The 23,066-nt window shown below is 39.6% G+C and overlaps 1 protein-coding gene across 1 annotated transcript; it reads right to left on the bottom strand.

Annotated features, from left to right (window-relative positions):
- Nucleotides 1-897: 897 nt before the first annotated feature.
- Nucleotides 898-21,408, bottom strand: dstyk (dual serine/threonine and tyrosine protein kinase). Its single transcript, XM_077573895.1, has 14 exons — nt 20,578-21,408; nt 16,748-17,157; nt 9,866-10,372; nt 9,542-9,737; nt 8,070-8,308; nt 7,875-7,958; nt 7,619-7,795; nt 5,153-5,282; nt 3,486-3,642; nt 3,166-3,298; nt 2,761-2,874; nt 1,791-1,905; nt 1,597-1,731; nt 898-1,483 (listed from the first exon to the last, which is right to left on the bottom strand). Exons 1-14 carry the CDS (start codon nt 20,804-20,806, stop codon nt 1,296-1,298), a joined length of 2,814 nt encoding a protein of 937 aa, XP_077430021.1. The 5' UTR covers nt 20,807-21,408; the 3' UTR covers nt 898-1,295.
- Between the last annotated feature and the right edge of the window lie 1,658 nt (nt 21,409-23,066).

Raw genomic sequence — 23,066 nt, forward strand, 5'->3', positions numbered from 1 at the left:
AACGAAAATGCTTTTTAAAAAACAAAAACTAACTGAAACTACATTTTATGGAACTAAAACTAACTATAATTAGAGCAAAAATGTCCTTTGGTTTAGTCTTTGGTAATCAATTAAATGCATGAGCCTTTGGGGATGATTTATTTTTATATTAACCGGAATAAAGACGTTTGAAAGTGTGTCACACAAAAGTGACGTCATCTAGCAGCAGCCAATAGAAAAGCACCTTCCGATGACGTTGCTCCCATGGTGTTTTTTAAATATTGCGCACAAGTAATACACGCTTTAAAAAAACTTTAAACTAATACTGAAACTAACTAAAACTAAGCATTTATTAAATACCTAAAATTTATAAAAACTAACAGAACCACCCTGAAAACTAAAACTAACTAAATAAAATAAAAAATAAAAAACTCAAAACAAAATAAAAACTAACTAAAATGAAAAAGTCCAAAAATATAATAACCCTGGTGGTAAGTATGTTTATAAGCCATATTTGGTGTTGTTGCAATTGAACAAATTGGTGTGGATGCGTAAAGTTAGCAATTACAAGACAGTGACCCTAATTTTTGTAATTTTTCCTCTGCATAGGGATTTCACCTTTGACCTCGAGGTCAGATTCTCACGGATTTGGCTTAAGCCACCTCCGACCCCCAACGACATATATCCACATGTAGCTGCTTCTCACGTCCTCTTAAAACTGGCCTCCCCCTAAAACGTACTTATTTACATCAACAAATGAGGAATAGCTTGTGGGAGGGAGCTTAATGTGAGACGGGAACAATTCTTGCAAAATATTCATTTGTTCCAGTAGAAAAGACGGACAATGAAAAAGTCTGTTGAACGTTAGAGGTCACATGACTGAACGGCTGGAGAACTTATTTCAGTGGCAAGAACATCTGACTTGTAACATATCCTTTTATTTAAAAAAAAAAAAAGGTGTTTGTGTAGATGCAGACATTAAATACAATCTAAAATGTATCTTTTATATATCTTTTTTGTTGCTCACAACACTTGTAACGGACGACATTTAAAAGTTGCATCTAGTAACGTTTTTTGTGAAGGAGTGGCAGTTAGCATGTCAAAGTGGAGGACTTCTATACAAATAAACAATAAAACACACAACTTTGCAAACATCCGTATCCCCTCATAAATTACATAAATCCCACATGTGAACAAGAAGGACAACGTCACGGGTCACAAATTGCGGCCGTCGAGCATCCGTTCATAAATACGACAAAAATACTTTTCGACGACCGCCGTCCCCCGTCGCGCGCGTTCGTTTGTCGGCAGTGTTTTCAGTTCGAGTCTTCCAGGCTGCTGCTTTTCTGCTCCGAGCCGTCGTTGCACAGGCGGACCATGATGCTTTGCAGGCCGGGCTCCACGATGCCGAACAGGGGCCTCTGCGAAGGGTCGCCGTTCCAGCAGGCCTCCATCAGCTGCCAGCACTCCTCGTCGAAGGAGGACAAGCGTTCGGGTCGGGCGCCTGGAGGCCAAAACAGGTGATTTTTCAGGACGACCTTTGAACTTTTGAGAGTTTTCATTTTGTAGTTATGAGCATGGTCACAGAATAAATTAAATCTCAAGGTGCTCGATCACCTTTTTTGACATTATTCCAGAGTTGATCCTTGCTGGAGCATTTTTCAAAGGCCTCCGGGAGTTTAACGGATCCGGTGCACAGGTACCAGAAGAGGATCCCGAAGGCGTAGACGTCAACAGAGTTGTCGTACTTTCCTGTGAGGAGACGCCATTAAAAAGGACCGGCCACCATTTGCTTATGTATACGACGGTACCTGTAAAGAGCTCCGGTGCCATGTGGATGGGGGTTCCCACAATGCTGCCGGACATCATGGCCTCCGGTTTACAGAAGCCCAGGTCGGTGATCTTGGCACGGTTCTGCTTGTCTAGCTACAGTGTGAAAGGAAGCAAGGAAGAGGATTTAACAAGCTGCTGAATGGTTGACAGGAAAAGAATACAACTTCAGTGTTTGATGTGAATGGAATGTGTAAATAAGAAAACAGTGGTGGTTTGTTAGTGCACTTTTTATCTATTCTTTTATCTTCAGAATCTTTAGATTTCGATACAAAACAATTGCACCAGTGTGTAGCTATCCTTAAATCAGTCAGGGTCAAAATATCCATAGGCTAATCAAGGGGGTCTACAACCTGCGGCTCTGGAGCCACATGTTTCCTGTGGATGCCTGTGCATCAATAATATTTTTTTTAAATGAAGAAATTATTATTATTTACATATTTATTTTTATTTTGTAGATAAAATATTCAAATCGATTGATTTAGATAAACAATGAATAATTAAATATTCCAAAAATTTTAAGTTGTCAGAAAAAGAGCTGAAAGGTAGATGAAAAAGACTAAAAAAAAAGACCTAAAAATGTCAAAAGTGACCATAAAATGTCCAAAAAAGGAAAAGTAAAAATTCACCTTACATGTCTATTAAATTGTCAAAAATGTCAGATAATTTAATTTAAAAAAAGAGGCAGAAAACGTTTAAAAAGTAACTATAAATTGTCCAAAAGCAAAAGAAAAAAATCAAAAAAATGTGTAAATATATACAAAAAAATTACACAAAATTGCATTTTAAAATTGCAAATTAAAAAAAAAAATTAAAGGCAGGAGGGAAAAAAAACATTTAAAAAGTAATTATAAAATGTCTAAAATCAAAAAAAGAAATCCCGAAAATTAACATAGAATGCACACGAAATTACCTAAAATAATCAATTTTTAAAGGCAGGTTTGCACTTACCAGAACATTTTTGAGCTTTATGTCTCTGTGCAGAAGGCCTTGACTGTGCAGGAAGCGGATCCCCTCCACAACATCCAGAGCGATCTGCAGCCTCTCCCTCAGTGACAAACCGGCCTGACATGAACCAAAAAAAACAAAAAAAACATAAAAGGAACGTTAACTGAGCAAGAAAATAGTTTGAAATATTGCGGCTCACATTTGCTGTACACAAAAAAAAAATCTCAAACTGCTCGTCTCAAACGTCTTTAGAGAGATTTTTCAAAAAGGGAAGACTGAAGAAGAGCCAAAACATTTCGAGCTGCAATTCAGAGACGATATCAGCAGTCATACATCAAACATAATTTTAGCGCTACAAGCAAGCAAGCCCACTCCGTGTAATATTTTGATTGCCAAACGAGGCGTCACCTTGAGGCCGGTGTAGAGGTCTCGGTGCAGCCGCTCCATTATGAGCAGCACGGCAATGCTGGAGCCTTCCCCGTACGTGTGGTCGATAACGGAACCGTGCAGGTCCACCAGACGCTCGTGCTTGGGCAGCGACCTGAGCGACAAGTTGTGACTTGAGCGCGCATTCCTCTGCTTTGTGACACTTCGGGCAAGCGCGTGCTAAGAAAGACACTTTTGCAGAAAAAAGCATCAACGGGCCAAAAACTGAATTCTTAAAAGCACTGCGGTTGCAAGGGCATTGATCACATGACATGAATTGCTGCTTTTCAACGAGAAGTCACCTCGTGTAATGAAACTCCAGAGCCAGGTCGTTCCAGTGTTTGTCGTCGGGTGGCACCACAGACTTGAGGGCGCATGGATAGCGGCCCCCCCAGCTGTCGCACAAGTACACGACTCCGTACTGGCCGCGGCCCAGCTCGCGGCCGATCTTTGGTTTACCTGTTGGAAGACAACCGGCATCTGTCAACGCAGGCAAATCAGACGCATCGACAAAAAGGAATGTGAAGTTAATCTTACGAATGTACGGTATTGTTGCTGTCAGGCGGTAACATTGACAGTCCAAATATGGTCATAGGCATGGGGTGAGGGAGGAAAAATGCCGCAGTATTTTTTAATAATCGGCGGCCGATTATATTCCCCTTAAAACGTCATCGAAGAAAGCCGAAGTTTCCCACGCTGTGAAAGTACCCCGAATGCACCATTTTGCTCGCGTAGCATTAGCAACTAGCAAGTGCGTAGCCTATGTTATTCCGGTTATTCTGTTGTCCCCAAGTGTCCTTTAAGATGTCTAATGACACCGCATTTGGGAGTTAACTGTAAAACTAAAGACACGGCGTTAACTCATTTGTTCCCAAAAATGTAGAAATACATTTTATTTTAAATGTTTTAAGTACCATAAAAACGTTTTTATGTTTATTTGTTATGGTAGAGCATACAAAAAGCTTTGATGCAGCCTTTCAACTGCAAAGAACGGTTGAAGAAATGGTAATTACACGAACGGCCAGCAGGTGACAGCAGAGCAAAAGAGATCAACCAGGACCATGTTGAAAAAAATATTTGTGAATAATGGGCAAACTTTGCTATATTCTAATGCTAATTGCTGCAAAACGGAAACAGAAATATACTTTTTTTTTCCTGATGAAAGAAGTGACTCTAATCTTTCTTTTGGTAGTAACATAATATTCTGTGGGCCTTGCAAAATCTGTTAAAATCCAGTAAAACAGCCTGAGTGAAGGGGATTGCTTCAGTGAAAATGGCTGGGAGTGAATGAGTTAAGAATTACATCTACTCTTTATTTAAATACAAAACATGCTTTGTTTTTAAAACATCGCTAGCCTAGCGCTAATGCTAAAAGCGAAGGGAGGATCCCATTCAAATGCTAACAGGAAGTTATCATCGACTTCGGGAGTGTTTTTCCTTCAAATAACGAATATCCACTCACAAGTCTTGTGGGAACACATACCCACAGATGCAATAACATTTTTTGGGTCATGGGATTCCCGCGGGATGGAAGTGAATTTACCTTTAATTACAGGATTGGGACGGGACAGGATAAAAACCTCACGGGACCAGACGGGAGCGGGATTAATTCAATATTCGTTCGGGAAAAAACCTTGGAAAGATACACACTTGTGCAGCCATTTATTTGATGTGCATTTTTATTTTTTAAAACCTCCACCCCTGCAAGAGAATTGGAGGTTATTTAAACATTACTTAGTGACTTTTTTTTTTGTCCGCCAGACAAATACTCAATTTTTTTAAAGCTAAAACTAATACTAAAACTACTAAAGCCTAAAATGAAATAAAGCATTTAAAAAAAAAACTAATAAACACAAACAATTCTGCGATATTAAAACTAACCTAATTTAAAAAGCACTGTGAACACGAAATAAATAAAAAACTAACAATAATAAAATATCCAAAAGTATCACAGTATAATCCTGCTCACCATGCAGCAGCACGTCTCGGAGGGAGCGACTTTCCAGCGACAGGCGGGCCAGCCGAGGGGCATGGTCCTTCCTCACGCGCAGCCACAGGTCCTCGGTGCGCTCCAATCGACCCGTGTGGCCTTCCTCCAACTGCAAACGGACACACAAAATGCCTCATCAGAAGCGTTTTGTTTGTCATTACCACTTTTCATTCATCAACTCCTCCATTACAAACAAACTCATTGTAACTTGATCACCATGGCCTCCGTTTCTCACTGACAAGCAGCATTGACCTCCTCCTCCTCGTTTGTCAAATTAATAAATGCAGCGTTCCACGCCAACACAAACTTAAGCGGATGAATGTTATTTTTCTGAGCTGACAGCCGCCGTAAATCAATGTTTGTCCAAGCATCCCTTTTCATAAACTCCCTCCTACAGGTTTGCGTTCTCATCAGTCTTGCGGCAGACCCTCAAAGTTGGCGTGAGAGCGGCCTGAAAGCCAAGTTCACATTGGCGCTAGATTGCTGCAGTGTTTGCACGACTGAAAGGTTTCTTTGCTTCTAAAAATGTGAATGAGCCATGAAAGATGATTTTTTAAAACTGCAATTCAAATGGAACACAGGAGTCATCATTTGTAAAGCAGACCACGTTAAGGGTTCTATTAGGGCTGGACGATTAACTGACATTTTATCAGGATTTCGATTTTGGCTTCTCTCGATCATTGAAATGTAATGATCGAAGAAAAACGATTAATGTGCAGAATTTTGCGGTGCGTTTACCAGTTTCCTACGTTGTGAAAGGGCCCCGAATGCACCATGTAGCTTTTAGCTAGCGCAGAACGAATCAGTGCGATTCTGCCGTCCCTAAGCGTCCTTTAAACTGTTTAACAACACTCCAGTTGGAGTTAACTGTAAAACTAAACACACGATAAGGATAATTACATACAGTGTTATATATAATATAATATAACAACTTCGTTTTTAACACATCGCGAGCCTAGTGCTAATGCTAATGCAAGTGAAGGGAAGATCCCATTCAAATGCTAACAGGAAGTTAGCATCAACTTCGGGAGCAATAATCCTTCAAATAACAAATATTTTTACACAAATGCTGTGGAAACAAATACACACAGGTAAGATAACACTACTCAAAGGCACAAATTCTTCCCAATTTGTGAAAAACGAGTTATTTTAACTTTCTTCTGTTCTCATTGCAAGTTATTAAAGAGCCACACAAGCTCTCATGTGATGACAGCTAAAGAAACTTTACACAAACCGTTTTGTAAGGCCATTCAAGTGTGAGATGCGGCTTAATCAATTCAAGTACTTCACTTAAGCACGAGTGATGCGAGATGTAAAGAGATGCTGAACATATCAGCTGTGATGATCTTCATAAACGGTCTCGGCGTGAAACTGCTCATTCGGCATAGAATTGGCGTCAGGCCTCCAAAATCGGATCCGTGACAGCGTTCATGTCCATGACGAGGGGCTCTATGGTGTAACGAGCTATAATGAACGCATGTTCTGTGAATGTTTTCAAGTCAAATGTCAAGATTTGATCTGCTTTTATGTCCACATTACAGGGTAACCAAAATGGGAAAAGAACAGGAAAGAACAGATTGTCATAAGCATGCCGAGATTTATCGAAGGGCTTCACACAGTGTTAGCACAAGAAATATGCAATTGGATATTGAATTGAGTATGTATAATATAGAGATAGACTGATATGTTTTTTTCAGTGCTGATACTGATGCCGGTTATTAGTCATCCACAATAACCGATATTTGGATCCGATATTCATTTTCAGTAAAAAAAAAAACAAAAAAAAAAGGGGGGGGGGATATATATTGGCAGAGAAATATTCTAAAATGCAAATGCCAATCTTGACTGCATGTCAAAAAAATTCTGACTTTTCAAATTGTTTTTGTTTTTTTCATCTTAGACAATGGACATCCTTTTAAATTTCTAACAAAATGTTCAGGGAGCTTACAAGATTATCAGTAAAAAGTTAAATGGAAACTTAAACAGGTAAATACCATAGCTCTCTATAGTTTCCGATTATTGGTCTATCCACAGTATAATATAAAGAAAAAAAGAAAAACTTAAAACATCTTCATCTTTAATCTGAAATGCTTGATGTAAAAAAATCAGGCCAGAGTAGTTTTGGAAATCACAACCTGAATTTGTCATTATGTCAGTTTTTCCCCCACCTCCATGGAGGGGATGTTTTTGGTTGCCATGGTTTCAGATGGTGCATCATTCTGTACATCTTTATTACCTTGGTAGGTTAATTGGCTTCCTTCACATACTTGAAAGAAAGATGAGAGCGGTAGAGCTCATTTTCAGAAGCATTTTAGTTTTTTTGAGACACAATTTTAAAGAAAATCATTTACAATTGAATCATGTAATTGTGGTTTGCTGCTCGTAAATACGTTTAGCAGCATTTGTGCAAAAACGTAGGAAGAAAGGAAAATGGGACATGCTAACCTGACGCAGGGATGCTGCAAAGGCCTCATGGGAGCTATTGAGGCGGGTTCTGAACTGGGAGCAGATGCTTCGGGCCAGTTTGGCGGCACTGAGACTTTCGATGGCATCCTGGGCCACTTTGCGCTTCCATTCGTGCGAGATGGCGGGCGGGTTCACGAACGTTATCCTGTGAATGATCTGGGAGAGGCGCGTGGTCACTCAGGAAGCACCGGTCGCCGCGTTAACGCCAAACGTGCTGGATTCTTGAATGATTTACCTGTTTGATTTGCTCCCACACCAGACGCGTGACCGAGGATCCCGAGTGAAAGGTGACCTCAACGTGATAGGCGGCGTTTAATAACTACAAGAGATACGCAGAGCAAGTTAACGTCGAGGAGAACTCAGGATATAAAAGTTTGTTCAAATCTGTTAGTTTGTGTGTGATGTACTGTAAAGACGAATGTCCGCGCACCTGTTTGAGGTGATTGGAGGTGATGTTGTGCGAGGACGAGTCGATGGTGGACTTCTCTAGACTGCTGAGACATCGCTCGAGCGTTCCCACGAAACTTTCCCTCAAGTAGTCCACGGAGCTGATGAGCTTGTTGGCCACGGCCTGATTCAGACGCAACACAATCAGCTCCTGGATCTGGTGGATGCAAGACTTGATCTCCTTCGACGTAACCGGCTCGCCGTTAGTTGTTACGATGATGTCTGCAGTCAAAGGGAATGCGTTTGCAATTACACACACTTGCACTTTAGCTTGATTGATGATTTGACCAGCAGTCTCCCAAATTTATATAGCAATTGCTGGATTAAAAATGGACACTGATTTGAAAGTTGTACTATTGCATTGGGAATTCGAACAACATTTTCCTGAAAAATATGTCTTCTCTAATGATATCACTTGAAACTTCCGCATAGATTTAAGTTCAGTCTTCTGAATTATTACATACTGTATGTTTTGATGTTCTGTTACATCCTAATATTATTGTGTGTTGTAATTTTGCACATGTGGCAAAATGCTGGATGGGCGGTTTACAAGACATGTTTTACAATAGCTAATTGTTTAATTATTTAAGCGCAAACCGTGAATGCTAGGTTTATCTTAAAACTGATTTAGAATCCGTACACATTATTGTTGTCTGAACATTTTGTACAGGAATTATTTTTTAATAAATGAAACATTTAAATAAATATTTGTTGGGTTTTTTAGATTAAAATCGAGTAAAATCGTAATCGTCCTGAATGAGTGGGGAAAATAAATAAATAAATATAAAAATACCGGTAAATAAATATCGAGATTCCCAAATCGCCCAGCCCTAAGTACAATACATGTTTGCTTTTAATCTCTAAGAACTGTTCATTATTTAAAGTGTTTTTTTTTTCTTCTTCATTTTCTAAATCGAAGTGCATTTTTTTTTTTATGTTTCACCATAAAGATGGCAGGTATCACTTCATATAGCGTGCTAAAAAAATGTCAAGCTAACTTTTTCCTCTTCTGATCCCACATCAAACCACCTTCAGGAAAAAAAAAATGGCAGCTAATAATGGCATTTCCCCCCAGAGGATTAGTCTGCCATGTCACAACCACCTTCTTTTATAGGGCAAACCTTTTGCATTCTACAACAGCTAAAACACTCAGCTAGTAATAAAAACACACGACAAAATGTTTTAAACAGGATACAAAAATATATATATATATATATTTTTTTTTTTGCACATCCATAAACAAAGTTAAGAGTGCACTGCAGTATTTAAACTACAGTATATCCTAGGAATATTGGCTTAAACATCTGAAATAATTTCAATGCGTTTCATGACAACTTTTAGTTATTGTAAAATGTTGGCAAACAAACCGCGATGATTCCAAGTTATTATTATGAGACTGCTCAAATAAAGACAAGGGCACTTCTTCATAACGTGCCTGCTTGCAAGCCAACTCACCCGTAAACTCCAAGTTGGCAGCATCCTCAAGCAATTGCTCTTTCATGCTGCAAAGTGTCTCCACAATCATTTCCTTCATCTCCTCCTGCTTGCGGTTAGCGATGGCCATGAGGGATGTGAACAATTCCCCCTCTTTCTCACGGGTGTATTCCAGCCTACGGGGGGTTATCTGCAGGTCTCTCTGCATGTCGAAGGCCTGCAGGGTGCGAGGAGGAGCAGAAAGGACAAATGCTTCTTACTGTTTGGTTCATGTGCATTTTAAAGACGGGCACTTGAAGGAACGCAAATAAGGGTCACATGCTTATAAGGTAGAACTGATTTGACCTGGTTGATGAAAAGATCCAGGCAGCGACAGTGGAGCCCGTTGAGCAGGCTGGCGGCCTCCACCTGTTGATTTTGAAGCACCTGGCGTGTAAAAGGCACCAGCAGCCTGTGTAGTCTTTCGAAAGCTTCACCCAGCATGCTTTGCGGCTTGGCACCCGGGGTGGGCATTTGTGTGGGGGCCCCACAGGAGCAATTTCCCGTCGGGCCACTGAGAAAGCCAAGCGAGAGCAGCTGCTTATGGAGGGCGCTCTTCTCCCGCTCCTTATCCTTATCTGCGCGGCGGGTCGGCTCCGGAGAGGCTGTGGGCATCGTGTCGGGGAGGCGGATAAAACAGATGGGAAAGGAGAGCATCTCTTTGACTTTCCAAAGCTCGGCCACCTGCTCTGTGTTTAAGGAGTCCTCCTTGATGGCGTACAGTATGATAGGGATCACATTGCGAGTGCAGTCTTCTAGGGCCTCCTCCATGGGCTGGACGCTCGCGCAAGGCACGACCATCACCTTTGCTTCCTGATGAGGAAACACAAATATTTTTGGCTCATTTCAATTTACAGCTACGGTAAAATGATGGCGGAAAAAGCTAATTTTCCCAAGATGCTTCAAAATCCTATAAGCTTAGTTTAGATTGTCCAGCGACTTATGCCAGGTGTGACTGCAGCTATGCTATGCTATGCTATGCTATGCTATGCTATGCTATGCTATGCTATGCTATAATATAATAATTTTATTAGAAAATAATTACTTTTGGTCAAAATAATTGACATTAGATAATTTCCCGTATCTTATTTGATGTTCTCTCACGGCACACCAATGTGCCACGTATAGCCGATAGGCCAAGACTTCTGAAGCCGCGAGGCCGCCATATTGCTCTTCCCAAGAAACGTTTCTCATCCTATGATCCTATACATTTACAGCATCGAAATTGGAGAACATTTGAGACAGTACTTAGTAGAAACAGCATGATTTATGATGTTTGAAATGTTGTTAACATAAACAAGAGGACTTCAGACATTTTACAACTTAAATACATGCATAAATGATATGCTTAATGAAGTTTACAGGAGGAAACTTGTATATTTTTATTAAAGAATTATAACTATAATTCAACAAAAGATGCTTCTGCCAAATTTTATATTGGGGTCTTAGGAACTGAGCGATAAAAGAAAAAGGGGGTCTTCAGAGCAGCACATACCGTCCATTTGTTATTTTATTTTATTAATTGTTAAAAAATAGTCACCGCCCTGCCACAAACCCCCAACCCCACAGCCCGGCCCTATACTAACTGCCCACGAGCTGTATATGTCTAATCTGTACATATACCGTATAGTTTATACAACAGTCTGCTTGCAAGATGAGAGGAGCAAGATGGCCGCCATGTGACTTCAACGGGCGTGTATCGGCTATCGGCTATAGTCATATATTCAGATCAGTGGCCACGTCATACTGGTTGAGAAACACTAGCATAGCATAGCATAACGTAACGTAACGTAGCGTAACATAACATATCATAGCATAACGTAACGTAGCGTAACATATCTTATCATAGCATGTTATAATATAAACCGCGGTCATTTGTATTCCAACAAGTATAACCATTATTAAGTATGACAGTAACAACACAGTGCAGTGCCATAGCATTTATCCTCTGAGAAATTAAAGGTGCGGTCTTAAGTTTTGACCGTTTCTGTTTGTAAACAAAACGGACTCCTCCCATTGCTCAACTTCCCACTTTTCTCGTCAACAATGCGCCTGCCTTCAACAACATGCCCCCCCCCCCCCCCCCCTGTGATTGGCTGGAGGGGTAAACATAGACTTTCCACCCAGAAATATCCCTTTTATGACAAAATCACCACCGCACATTAACAAAAGTCCAGAGGTGTTGATTGAGAAGGATTTCATGGGTACATATCCAGTGTTTACAAAGTGTTTATTTCTGAGGAAAAATACAAGTAGTTGTTTAGCACACAGTTGTAGTCTGCACATTAATGGACATAATCTGGCAATGAAACTTCACTTTGTGCCGTTGCCCTTGGCCCTTTCCGCTGATATGAATCCATTAAGACTAGTGGCAATCGCGGTTAGCCTCAAGTAGCTTTCGGCTAATGTCCGACTCTGCTAATGCTAGCTTCCACTGCAGTGGAGTGGTTTGAGCAGCGATGCATTAAATCTCTGGAGAAGAACACCGCATCTGCGATTAGTATTGCTCGTTTTCAACCTATTTTTTAAGCAATGTAATCCATCTTTTTTTTTTTAAGTATTCATAAACACACAGAACGACCATAACAAAGTGGAGTTGACTGATTTCCTTACAGATCAGTTCCACAACCTTCTAAAAATGTAAAGCAGGCATGAGACGTAAATGTCGCTGTACTCATTTGAGAAGCTCAACGAAACGTAATTTTAGGCACAGTTTAGTCAGTAATTTGGAATTTGTTCTGGTTTACAGCTTCTGGGGGGGGGGAACAGTGCTAGTATCTTTAAAGAGGATAGCTGGACCGAACAAACGTACTGTGCACGACTCGGCTTAACAAGAAAGACGACCCGAAAACATGAAACACTCTTAAGCAGAATTGTTTTCACATTGTTGCGAATGACAAGAAATCAGTTTGTCAAAGACCGTCACAGAGGTCGCACTGAATTTTGCCAATGACATGCTAAATAGCCTTTATGGGGTTAGTTGATATCAAGGATGGTAAGAGTAACGCTGGAGGGAAAAAAACATTTAAAGGCCTGTGGTTTGATTTCAAGATACAAGTTTTTCCTCACTATAACGCAGTTCACTACTCGCAGATTTTTTTGGTCCAATTTTGCTGGCTTTTTTTTCTTTTCAGTAATGTAACCTACCTGTTTTATAAAATGTATGAAGGTTTGAACATAGAACAAGAGAGAAATGTGAGAAAATGTCAATGCCGCGATGAGAAAAGTGGATAAACAACGTGGTGAGTGGTTTTAGAGCCTTAAAACATTTATAATAAATGTAAAACATAAAGCTGACTACTTCATGGATTTCATTTATTGTGAGTATTTTTTGGAACCTAACCCCAGCGGAAAAGGAGGGAACACTGTTATATAAAACAAATCCAGAAAGGAGGGTGGGGGGATCCAAAAATACAAAACTTTCAATAAAGCCACTGTCATTTGCTTCAGGTTTATTATTATTATTATGATCAGAAAATGTATTTTATGGTGACATCGACCCGCCATTTCAATCTTCAGATTGACTATTTCAGCCAATCTAATAAAAACAGTTGTAACTCAAAGAAAAACAAACAATGACATTTGTTTGTTACTATGTCATGACACACCCACATTACGGACTTCCATGATCTGCTTTAGCTCATTGTTGTTTTATGACTCACCGTTTAACATTAGGCAGCCAATTGAGAGACAACGCTCTAACTAAGCCGATGTAGGCAAACATGCAGCTAGAGTACAAGATTATCTCCTTTGGCAGGGAGTGGAAAGCAAATTCAGGCCATTGAACGCATTTCGGGCCATTCCAAGTGTACAGTAAGCTAACAATTTGGTTACTTTAACCTAAACTGGTCAATCTAAACTTTCATGATGTAAACATTCACAATGAGAAGATAATATCCGACCTTAGCGCTTCCACTGTAAATTCATGTTGTATCTGTGGGAAGGTCAGCAAATAATACCTACTGTTGATTTGCCTAACCTTTGAATAAATAAATAAGAAAAACGAGCTTGGAAGCAGCGAGGTCGTGATGGTAAAGAGGCAGACGTAGCAACACAAAGGAGGCAGTCAGTGCCATCCCCAAGAAACACCAACTGAGCTGCCTTTCTGGAACAAAGATAGCCTGCAAGCATTCAGATCAATACAGTGTTTGAATCTTGATTTCAACAAAGAGCCTGCAAGAAAAAGTCAGTGTGGTTGGATTTTTTTTTTTTTTTTTTTTTTTTAAGAACTGAGGGATGGGGGAGGGTCTAACTCTGCAAACTCTCAAAACTATATTTAATCATTTTAAAACCATATTTGCGCCGCCCAAAGCCATGTTGGGTTCAGTCAGGGGCATGGCTGCCAGTGAGCGAGACAGAGAAAAAATAAAGATGCTCAAGGTTTGGGGTCTCTTTAAACTAAAAAAAAAAAAAAAAAAGAGACAAAAATAAAGTTTGATGTAAAGTTGACAAAAAAAAGGCCTAATGCCTATAAAGTCAAAAATAAATGAACATTAGGCAAACTTAAGTGTTATTTTCAGAGGCGTACTTCTAAAAAGATTCGTGAGTGACAGACAGCTCTACTATTTTTGTCCTCAAAGTCCAAAAAATCTATTTTTTATTTATTTATTTATTTCCTCATTCAATATGATCCAGTAAGCTAATTGAGCGCTGTAAGAAATAAGACTACTGCATGATTGCTAAAGTTGCAGGCATTTGTTAACAAGTTGACTGTCTGGTGCGAATTCATGGAGCGCTGACACGTTATGTACCTTTAAAACAAACACGAGAACTGCTTTGGACCCTTTGTCCCTTTGGGTGCCGAAATAGAGCCGCACCAGGAGGACTAATTAGCGAGTGTCTCCACATCCGCAGGTGGCTGCGACTGTGGCAGCAGTATGTGAACGAATACCACAGCGAGCAGAGAGATTCTGTGCCTTCACAACACCCACCCAAACACGCTAATCTCTCTTTCATTGAGCAGAAACCTCAGGCTGGTTTAGTCCCTAAGAAGGAACATGTGCTCATGAACTGGCGCGTGAAAATCTTCCACACCTTCTTAAAAGCAAACTTCGATAGGCATTTCCATCAGCGCCGGCTGACAACATTCATCAACTTCAAATGCGCAAAAGTAAAATTTGAATGTATTGTAAATGTGATTGCTAATCTCTCATCAAGAATTGAGGTCAGATGCAAAGTATTTGAAGCGACATGTGATTATGAATAGCGAACACTCGTGAAATATATTCCGACACTGAATTTCAACTTATTTTTTTATTGTTAAGACCCTAAGGCAATCATTTGAATCATGGCACTTTTCTAGCTACACAGCTACCGAACATATTTCCAGATCCAGATTTTCATATCAAAGGTGTTTGGATTTTTTTTTTTTTTCCTCTTCCCTACACAACCTAGTCATGTGAATCGCACCAGACCAGCAGCATTACGTAAAGGGGTGAGGAGGGTGGGCTGCCCTGAGGCAGGCATCAGGCCTGGCGTCTCGGAGTTTGACATGAGGGACTTGCAGCAACTGGATGACAAAAAATTTCCGCCTCACACGTGACTGAGCACAAATCGATTCACCCCCCCCAGCTCATTCGGATTTTCGGCTTTCATTAGAGCAGGTTTGTAAAACTGTGAACAAGAATTTCCAATTGTTCCCACATAACTTCACCCGTCAGCCAATGTTCAAAACAATGTTTGCGGTGGTTGCCATATTCACTGAAAATCACACAATTCAAACTTAACATGATGGAAAATATGCCTCATAACTCAAGCAGAAAATGAGGCCGAACCACCATTATGCCTGACGTCATGTGAGATGTCAGCTTATCATGTGAGACTTTGGCTCAGTGACGACCCCAAGGCTTAATTCCACAAGTGTTTTTCTTTTTTGTCTTGCCACCACAAATGATGAGACAAATAGGAAAATTGCAATGGCCACACAGCCAGAAATTGAACCTGTTGCATACTGACAAAATGTCGAGTGAATATAAAAAGTCTACACCCCCCGACCCCAATCACATTCAAACTCATGTTAATGATAGTCACGATTCACGACACACCTAAAGTGCTTCTGATGCACCCAAAATAAAGTTCAAGTGGTCTGCAGAACTTCCAAATAATTTCCACGGCATTAAATATATCAGAACACAGTGTGGCCATTATGAGGTGGTGAAAATGTAGCACAGCAGTGAAATTACCAAGAACTTGAATTCTCTCCAAAACTGAAAAAAGATATGAAGAAAACTGTTAAGGGAAGCTCCCTAGAGGTCAATAGCAAAAAGGAGTATTATTGACTATTTAGAACATGTGGAAACAATCTCCAAAAAGCAATACTTTACTTCCTCTCTCTCTCTAAAAAAAAAATAAAAATAAATTATTTTTCAATTGAGTTTTATTAGGTCAAATTAATGGTGGAAAAAGTTTTGATATGATTTATCTTAGTCCACTTTTCACATCAGGAAAACATGGCATTTGAATAAGGGTGTGTAGACTTTTTATAGTGTACATCCCAGTTAGCTGTTTAAGTGGGTTAACAGGTTAGTGAGAAAAGACTCACCTTCCAGGCACACGGCGTAATCCCTCCCCCTTTCTCATTCATCACTGCCTCACTGCAATTTTCTACTGTTGCTTGCTAAGTTGTACCGTACAATCGACGGTGCATAATTGATATTTATTTATATGTTTTCTCTGGCTGTGTGTACTCCTGGTGAATGTTTTTTTTTAAATTATTATTATTATTATTATTATTACACAGAGGTAAACATGTACGACAGTTAACAATATTCAAATGTTGCCAGCAGGGTTAAGAATTTATGATGCCGACAGTCAGGCACTGGAAAAGATTAATTCAATTATAATTATAGAGAAAAATGTTTTGAAGTTAGAACTAACTGGAAGAGGAACAGCATCACAGAATGGATTACGGTTATAATTAGGGCGTTCCGTTTTATAGCAAAAATACTTATGAAGCACCCTCAAACAAAATGTTTCACTCTTCAAACATCAATTGAATTTCATCCATTGTTTGCAAAGTGAAAAATTCCAAACATTCCTCAAATATTGACTCACTCTACATAAATAAAAACCCTTTTTGTGTGATTTTGCGCAAATCTAATGACATATTTTGAGGCAGAGCTCATTTGACTTAGCTGACAGTAACCGGAATGTTGCTAACCAATATAGATTCCGTTCACAAAAACCAACCTGAAGTAAATGATGATGCAGGGTGATCTCCAGCTCCGCGAGCCTGTGCGCCGGGTCCTCGCATTCCTCGTGGATCTCCAAATCTTCGCGGGGCACCGTATCCCAACGGCCGCGGTTCGCCGCCAACTGGTGCACCAGCTCGTACTGGCCGGGCAGCGCCAGACTGAGTCGCGTCTGCCTCCCGTGGGTGAAACACAACTTGCGCCTCTTGCACGGGGTGCCCTGGACGCCTCCGCAAGCCTCGCCGGCCTCGGGGCCCAGCGGCAGCAGTCTCTCTCCCAGCAGGCAGTTGAGCAGCTGGTAGCGGGCAGTGCAGTTCTGGCCCAGCACCAAGATGTATGGGGCAGCGCCCACGGTGTTACGCAGGAATTCTTCTTCATGAGTGGGGAAAGCGATGCAGCTCAATTGCCCTGTGGGGAGAGACGAACCAAGGTTAACAACAAGGTTCATTAAAACATAATCAATTCATGTCTACAGTGAATCTCCGTTTATCGTGGGAGTTATGATCAAGATCCACCCGTGATAGAGACCAAATAAAAAATTTAAAAAATGCATTTTTAGATTTTTAGTTCCAGCCCCACATAGAACATCAACAAAAAATACGGAATGTTTTTTTTTTTTTAAATAATAAAAATAGCACTGCACTAACAATGAAATAGAATGTAAAGAATGAAACAGGTTGCGCCACGTCATGATTTCATGCTTCACTGCCCATTGACACTGCGTTCCGGATAAATGCCACGTGATCGGTTAGAGCTCTGAGGGGAAATTCTGCAGGACGCCTGCGTAAAAAGAGGCAAAATATAGACAAACGTGTATAATTGGATATTTTCTCACATCAAAGTCACTGTACAAGGCAATCCAGTGTCCACCATACTGACTTTGCGTCAGCGTGACTCAGCACAATCTGAAACGGTTACATAAGCAACAGAAGAAAGCAGCACAAGATTTTTTTTTTTATATTATTATCGCCTCATTACTGGACCGTTGATTGTGATCAGACAGACAGCACATACTGTCAATACTTAAAAGTGGTCCGAGTATTGCAACTTCAAGCTCCATAAAATGTACTGTCGCAAGCAGACTTAAGTAGGTCAAATCGCTGAAGGTGACATCATGTGATGCTATTTTATGTTGAGATACAGTCTGGCAAGGTCAATTCCTTTGGTTTGTTGTATATTATAAATAATTAGGATTCAGATCAAAAGACGAATATGAGACAAAAGTTTGGAATTCCAGCTTTTATTTCATGCCATTTACATCTAGATTTGTTAAACAACTTTGGACAGTGATAATGCTACACTCATGTTAAGTATCATTATCACAATGGGAGGTAGTAACAGGAGAAAGACGGCAAAGCCATGCTAATTGCTAAGCTATCCAAATGCAGTTGCAAATTAGTGTTTGTGTGTTAATTTTAAAGATCTTATTAATTGTGCAAGTTGAAAACAGAATTGGTAAAGGCTAATTAACCCATTGACACAAATATTTTAATTATTTAAAAAAAAAAACTTAATTAAAATCCAGTTGTATTCTTTTATTTGAAAACATTATTTTTTAGCCTGTACTATTTTGCACGAGGGAGCGCTAACTTGTGCTACCCTACTTGAGATTTGCACAATAAATGTCCCTAATTGGCTTATCGATGTTACTTATTTGGTCAATTTGGATTATCTGTCATTATATAACTAAACTAGCCTTTAAGACATGATTAGTTTATTAAATTATTATTGATTTTTTTTTAACCATTAATATCATAATATCATGATATATATACTGTTACTGTGAAGAAATGCAACTTATATCATGATATGAATTTTGCTGTACCGTTTCAATACTTTTGGACGGGGACTGTATGTAAGGCCGGATGAATCTAGTGTTTTAGAAAGTGAGGACACGTGCTTTGCTTCTCCCATGAAAGGGAGCATTATCCCATGCTTTCTGTTGAGTATGACTCATCTAATGTTTAGCGCTGTTCAGTCCAAGATGAAGATTATGTTGAGCAGCAAGCGCTTAGTCTTTATACACAGGTGTGTGCCATTTGTGGGGGTGCCATTTGTGAGGGGGAGGGATGAATCATTCACTGAATATTTGAAAACAAAACATCTTTTGAAGTCATTATCTGCCAACACATCACATCTCGAGGAAATTACTAAATCAGTCACAACAGAGCTCACATGTGCAATCTAATTGACAAAAAAAAAAAAAAAAAAAAGTTTTTGATTTTGTCCGCATTGGGGTTGAGGGTAAATTGGAGCCTATCCCAGCTGACTTTAGGCAAAGGCAAGGGAAGACCGTGGAATGGTGGACAGCCAATCAGAGGGCACATACACAACCAAACAACCTTCACAATTCACACCTATGGAAAATTCGGTCTTTGATCAACCTGATATGCGTGGCTTTGGAATCAATATAAAAATGGAAAATTAAAAAAAAAAATCCTCAACAGTATATACTTGCAGACATTGCGTCTCAATGGGCATATGAGAGGATGGAGAAGGATACAACACACAAAATAACGTTCAATCAGCCATACAGACTGTCATCGTGACACCCAACTTGAGTTAGCAAATAAATGTGTACATTTTGAAATCAAGTGAAATGAAGTATATATTTATTTTAACTAAAAGAGCATCTTCTCAGTATGATGCACCACTAAAAACAATAAACACATTCATAATTATTAATTTTATACCATTCTGAAAGGGTCCATCAAAACGTATCATTGTTAGCTTTATTAAGGCACATCCATGATGATGTGTCCAGTGAGAGTACAGTATTTAAAGTACCAAACATGATTCAGTGTGTACATAAAACACTCTGACTGAGTCAGCACATGTGTTCTAACCTCCTTGCCCCCAGTATGGCTTTTCTGGAAATTTTGTGACATTGCATGGACCAGTGTGTCCGAACCTTTCTTGAACCAAGGCACATATTTTGCATTACAAAAATCTCTTGCTATACCAGCGAAGAAAAATGTCACAAAAGGTATTCAGTATATACTGAAATAATTATGATCTCACTAATGTATTTACTCGGTGTGGAATCTGGGCCAGTTTAGTTCAACACAAAACAATTATACTCCATGAAAGCAGAGTGATGATCTTTTTTTCAAAATAAAACATCTGCTTTTAATTTGGAAAACAATGATCAACATTTCTGCCTATTTTCTGGCATGTTACCAACCAAATCAGCAACTGAATAATGTCCTGTTTTTGAATAATGGAATGGAAATTAAAATATTCATTAATTAGCCCATCTATGTGTTTTACAATGTTTGTTAGCATTAAGCTGAATGGCCTTTCCGACAGCACAGCCACTGTTTTTAAACATGTACAAACATCTTTGTTTTGTTTTGTTTGTCAGTAAGCTTCAACTGGGAGTGGCAATTAACACCCTCTTTTTAAGAACTGTTTACGAGCTGCCAAACTGCTCGCTTGTTGCGAATTGAGTGGAGTTCGTTGACGCCTTACTGCGCTCGTATCTCAAATTTTTGCTCGCAAGGCCAAAATCGTCCGACGGTTCGTATCTTGTCACTCGTATCTCAAGGCACCACTGTATTCTGCAGCACGAATTGCAACAGGTGTATACACAGGTGAACTGTACGTTCTGCCACCTAGTGGAAAAGCTTGGAATTCTTCTTCGTGTCACTATACAGCGTTGACATAGATAGGTGAACAAAGAGGTAATTAAATGATCATTTTTCAACCAATTCAATTGGGTAATTTTACACAGTGTTTGGGTATAACTGGCATAGACAAATGATCAATGTGCACAGTAAGTATATGCGTGTTTGCAAGGATGCTGAAGAAGGGAGGATGTTGACCCACCTGCCTCCAGAGAAGCTGACTCCGAGCTCATAGCCGATGCACACGCGTTGCTGTAGTTTTGTCTAATTTCCCGGAAGAAGGCATTGGTCTCCTTGAGGTTCTTCTTGAGCAGAGCCGAGTGTTTGTTGTAGCTGCTGAATATCCGCGTGAGCTCCCGAGTTAGCGGGGTGCTTTTTTGCTGCACGTTCCCCTCCATGGCCAACTTGTGTGCTCCTAGCTTCTGCGACATCGCGGCGACAAGAGCTATCTTACCGACTTCACCCGTCGTTACGGCTGCATTTTGTTTCGGTCGTCGGACAACAGCGAGATGTGTTTTGAAAAAGCAAGGGGAGGGAAGTCGAGAAATGTGCTAAATAGTGCGCGTCCGCATGGTAATCCCCGCCTGGGTTAGCGCTGTTAGCCAGTTGGCATCGCCTGTCCGCCCTCGTCTTGGCTTGGCACGACACTCATAGCCTTTCACGTCCAGCAAACGAGCCCTGCGACAAATTGACAGCCATACAGCTCGGGGATAACCACCTCTCTGTCCTCCTCTCCACCTCTCGTGTCTCTGGACCAACACGGCCCGTGTGCAGAAAAAAACGTGTGAGTCTTCCTGGTGACGCTTCGAGGAGGAATATCTTCCTAAAGTCCCGCAAACCGAGACCAGGCAGTCTACATCTTTCCAACAACGCCGCGAATTCAAAAGTATGTTTAGTGTCTCTCGGGGACGATGAGGAAGCAGAGGGTCGTCTAATGGGGTGCAGAACGAGGGAGCAAGTCCTGCGGATACCAACAAGCCATCAAATCACAGCAAAACAGAAAATCCGACAGACCGAAGTTATGGAAAGTAGAGGGCTGGGTCCCTTAAGCGAAAGGCATCATGGGAAATGTAGGCTTATGCCGTTTTTTTTGTTTTTTCGTTTCATCATTTACCAGCAAATAAAATAGAAATGGGAACATTTAGATTGCCTTTCGACATTGTAATTTAATCTTACTTGATTATTATTATATTTATTATGACTTACAGCTAAAATTTCATTGACCGAATGATTGGTTCCATTCCATTCCATCCCAAATGAGACAGTTTCTATCTGGAACTCAACTTAGTCACGTACACAATCACGCCAATTAAACATATTGTCTTTATTAACACGTCCTGCAAGTACTGACATCAAACACGGGTAACTGTACAAATTTTCAGTTCCGCCATTGCGTCAAGTTTCCATGCATCATTTAGCTCCCTCTAACGGCAGACTCGCTGAACTACAAAAGCAGCGCCTTCAAAGTTATGGAAGAACAAAAGTGTCAAAATTAAGTAAATGATTACGCCATTATTTTCACTTCAGTGTGCCATTAAATTTCATTAATTAGTATAACGTATTCATGTAATTGATTATCAATGGAAATGAATACATACATGTGTTATTCCAGTTGTAATTAATTACACGTACATTATAAAGGTTTTAACTGTTTAATTATAATTTTAATTAAACATAAATGTATGGTTAACGTGTAATTTATTATTTGAAATTGGGAGAACGCGTGTATGTATTTAATTGTTCAATTATAAATAGAAGTACATGTGTTATTCAATTTTGGCTAACACTCTGTATTTATTTATTTGTTTGTTTATTTATTTATTTGATTCTAATTTGGATTAAATACATACACTATCAGTCAAAGTTTTGGACACAGCTTCTTATTCAAGAGAATAAGAAATTGTGTGCAAACGTTTGATCGATAGTGTACATGCTTTGTTCCAGTGTTAATATTACAAAAAAATGTGTATGTAACTATTTAATTAGAATTCATAAATGTGTTATTAAAATTTGAATAACACATACATGTATATTAATGTGCAATAGAAAAGTAGTAACCATTGTCACACAATGCATGAGCTCAGTACAGCACTTTACTACTGCACAGCTATGAAATTATCATTTGATTGAAGTATCTTGATTGTGCTAGTAGAAAAACAGTCGTAATTAGTTACGTTGTGGGCCCAAAACTAATTACGTTACATTCAAGAAATTGTACTGTTCGCAAATTTCAAACAAAATTGTGAATAGGGTTCCACTCCATGCACGAGTTCCTTTTTTGTGAGATCAAATAGAGATTTAAATTAGAAATTAGATTAAATGCTGAAATTAGATCAAATAAATGACATGCGTTTATCATTATCGGGATGAGAAATAGAAAGGCGATCAATAATAGATTCATAGTCACGGATATAGTTATCGTGATACAGTTACTTTTTTGGTGTGTGTGAAAGAGCAAGTACCGCTCATCCTGTGATGTTTTTGTTGTTGTTTTTAATCCGTGGAGATAAATGTTTGGTTGCGATGACTAAATGGTGCACTCTTGTGGACAGAAGTTGTAATGACACTAGTGTTGCAATTGCTTATTTTGACACTGAATAGTGGATGCAGTATTTATTTTTTTATTTATTGCGTGTGTGTGTGTGAGAGAGAAAGAGGGGGGGGGTTATCTCTTATAGATGCTAAGGAATT

Source organism: Vanacampus margaritifer, chromosome 8, assembly GCF_051991255.1.
Source record: "Vanacampus margaritifer isolate UIUO_Vmar chromosome 8, RoL_Vmar_1.0, whole genome shotgun sequence".
Taxonomy (NCBI): Eukaryota; Metazoa; Chordata; class Actinopteri; order Syngnathiformes; family Syngnathidae; genus Vanacampus; species Vanacampus margaritifer.